The sequence below is a fragment of the Gossypium arboreum genome, chromosome 1 (genome assembly GCF_025698485.1).
Source record: "Gossypium arboreum isolate Shixiya-1 chromosome 1, ASM2569848v2, whole genome shotgun sequence".
Classification (NCBI taxonomy): domain Eukaryota; kingdom Viridiplantae; phylum Streptophyta; class Magnoliopsida; order Malvales; family Malvaceae; genus Gossypium; species Gossypium arboreum.
The window spans coordinates 108,833,587-108,836,352 of record NC_069070.1 but is presented as its reverse complement, the minus strand read 5'-3'; the positions used below and the strand labels follow the sequence as shown (position 1 = coordinate 108,836,352).

Below are 2,766 nucleotides of genomic sequence, written 5' to 3'. Positions count from 1 at the left end.
AAAACAAATTGTTAAGGAAGAAAATGAATTTTCCTTTTTTTTATTTCATCCAGCAAAAGTATATATGTTACAATAAAATTGACAGTTACCTAACATAACAGCTCCCATAAATGCTTTTCAAAAGCTTAGCTAAAATTACAAACAAAATGTAGCTGACATACCAACTATCACATTCAAATATTGACCAAATCTGACTAACTTAAAAGTTAAATTACAAAGCAATCAAATCAAGTTACAAATAAGCAAAATGATTCTGCTTCATTTGGTTCAGCTCCAATGTTGGTTTGCATGCTGGTCTGATGTTGCATTGCAGGCCAAACCTTAACACTCTTCATTGGATTGTATGCAACAAACTCTAATCTTTCTTCTTAAAGCATCAAATCGTGTAGCACCGAGAGACTTGGTTAAAATATTAGCAAACTAATTTTTTAAGCTGCAATGAACCAGATTTACCTCCCTCGATTGTTCAGCCTCTCGAACAAAATGAAATTTAATCTTAAAATGTTAGGTCTTTCCATGAAAAATAGGATTTTTAGCTATAGCAACTATTGACTGATTATTAACTCTGATCTCAGTAGCTTGAGTTTGTTCTTCATTTAAATCACACAGCAACTTTCTAAGCCAAATGGCTTGATTAACAGCTGCAGCAGCTGCAATATACTCTGCTTCAGCTGCTGATTGAGCAACAATTTGTTGTTTCTTTGAGCTCCAACAGAAAACCTCTGAGCCAAGAGTAAGAAAGTATCCTGAGGTACTTTTCATGTCATCAATGGACCCTACCCAATCACTATCTGAATACCCTATTAGTTTGAGCACTTTTTCCTTCTCAAACTTCACTCCATGATCCAAAGTTCCCTTCACATATCTGAGAACTCTCTTTGCTGCTTTAAAATGAACAAAATCGTAGCAATGCATAAATCTGGATAGAAGACTAACAGCATACATGATAACAGGCCTAGTAGCTGTTAAGTAAAGCAAGCAAACTACCAATCTTCTATACTCCTTCTCATCAACCCTCTCTTGATTCCCACTACTAGTCAACTTCTCCCCTTGAGCCACTGGTGTGCTGACTGTTTTACATTTTGTCATCCAAAATCTGTTGTGAATCTTCAAAGTAAAGGCATGTTGGCTAATGAAGATGCCTTGATCAGATTGGTTCATTTCCATCCAAAGGAAGTATGTCATAACTCTCAAATCTATCATTTCAAAAAATTATTGCATTTGTACTTTGAATTCATTGATCAGCTCTTCCTTGCTTCCAGTTACAAGTAAGTCATCCACATAAAGTGAGACAATCAGAAGAGTTTCATATTTTGACTTCTTTATAAAAAGTGTAGGTTCACTAGCACTTTTCTCGAACCTGAGCCTAGACAGGAATTCATCAACCCTATCATACCAGGCCCTTGGTGCCTGCTTCAGACCATACAAGGCCATCTTCAGCCTGTAGGCTTTTTCCTCTTCACCATGAACCATGAACCCTTCTAGTTGTTCAATAAAAATCTCTTCCTTAAGGAAGCCATTTAAGAATGTTGACTTGACATTGAGCTGGTGAATTCTCCATTGTTTCTGTGCAGCTAAGGCAAACAGAAGCTTAATTGTGTCTAGCCTTGCTAGTGAAGCAAATGTCTCTATGAAATCAATGCCATATTGCTGACTGTAGCCTTTCACCACAAGCCTTGCCTTGTGCTTGTTCAATGAACCATCAGCATTGTATTTGGCTCTAAACACCCACTTGACACTTATGACTTTCTTATGATCAGGTCTGTTAACCAATTCCCAAGTGTCATTCTTGTGGATTATATCTAATTCAGCTTCCATGGCCTTCTTCTAGCATTTTCCCCTGGTAGCCTCTTCAAAACCTGAAGGTTCAACTATTGTAACATCACATCTTTGGTAGATATCAGCAATAGTCCTTATCCCTCTCATAGGTGCTTCATCAAAATTATCATCAACTGGCCCTCCTTCAGCTAGTTCCAAACTGTTGTCCAGCTGATCTTCTTCAATCAACCTTGCATTTGCATCATTCCCGCTCCAAACATTCTCTTCATCAAATCTAACATCCCTACTCACCAAATCTTCTTTGTCGAGGGATCATATACCCTGTAGCCCTTATTGGTGCTGCTGTAACCAACAAAGATCCCAGGTACAAAACTTTTATCTAGTTTGGTTCTCTTTTCAGTTGGAATAATAGTGTAGCAGATACAACCAAACACCTTTAGGTGTGACACTACTGGTTTGAGATCATGCCAACCTTCAAAAGGAGTCTTTTCCTTCATAGCAGTAGTAGGAAGCCTGTTGAGCAGATACACTGAAGTATTGACAACCTCAGCCCAGAATTTGCTTGGTAGCTTGCTCTCAAACAGTAAGCATCTAGCCATATCAAGCACTGATCGATTCTTCCTCTCACATACTCCATTTTGTTGAGGAGTATAGACTGTTGTTAGCTGATGATGAATTCCAGCTTGCTCACACAGCTTCTGAAACTTCTCAGAAAAATACTCAGCACCATTATCTGATCTTAAAGCCTTGATCTAGAAGCCTGATTGATTCTCAACTAAGGCTGTAAATTTGCTGAATACCTCAAATACTTATGACTGTTGCTTTAAAAAATAAACCCAGCAAAATCTATTGAAATCATTAATGAACAGCACAAAATACTTGTTGTCATTTAAGGAGGAAGACCTCATTGGTCTACAAATGTCAGTGTGAACTAATTCGAGCTTGCCTTTAGCTCTCCATGCCTTATTGACTGGAAAAGGCAGTCTT

At 37.9% G+C, this 2,766-nt stretch overlaps 1 protein-coding gene across 1 annotated transcript; it reads right to left on the bottom strand.

Moving 5' to 3' along the window:
- Positions 1–504: 504 nt before the first annotated feature.
- LOC108481223 (secreted RxLR effector protein 161-like) lies at positions 505–1,185 on the bottom strand. The gene has a single exon (XM_017784384.1). It carries the CDS (start codon positions 1,183–1,185, stop codon positions 505–507), a length of 681 nt encoding a protein of 226 aa, XP_017639873.1.
- Between the last annotated feature and the right edge of the window lie 1,581 nt (positions 1,186–2,766).

What these genes read in the sequence shown, in the direction of transcription:
- LOC108481223 (XM_017784384.1), bottom strand. Translation starts at nt 1,185, where the DNA reads ATGACATACTTCCTTTGGATGGAAATGAACCAATCTGATCAAGGCATC.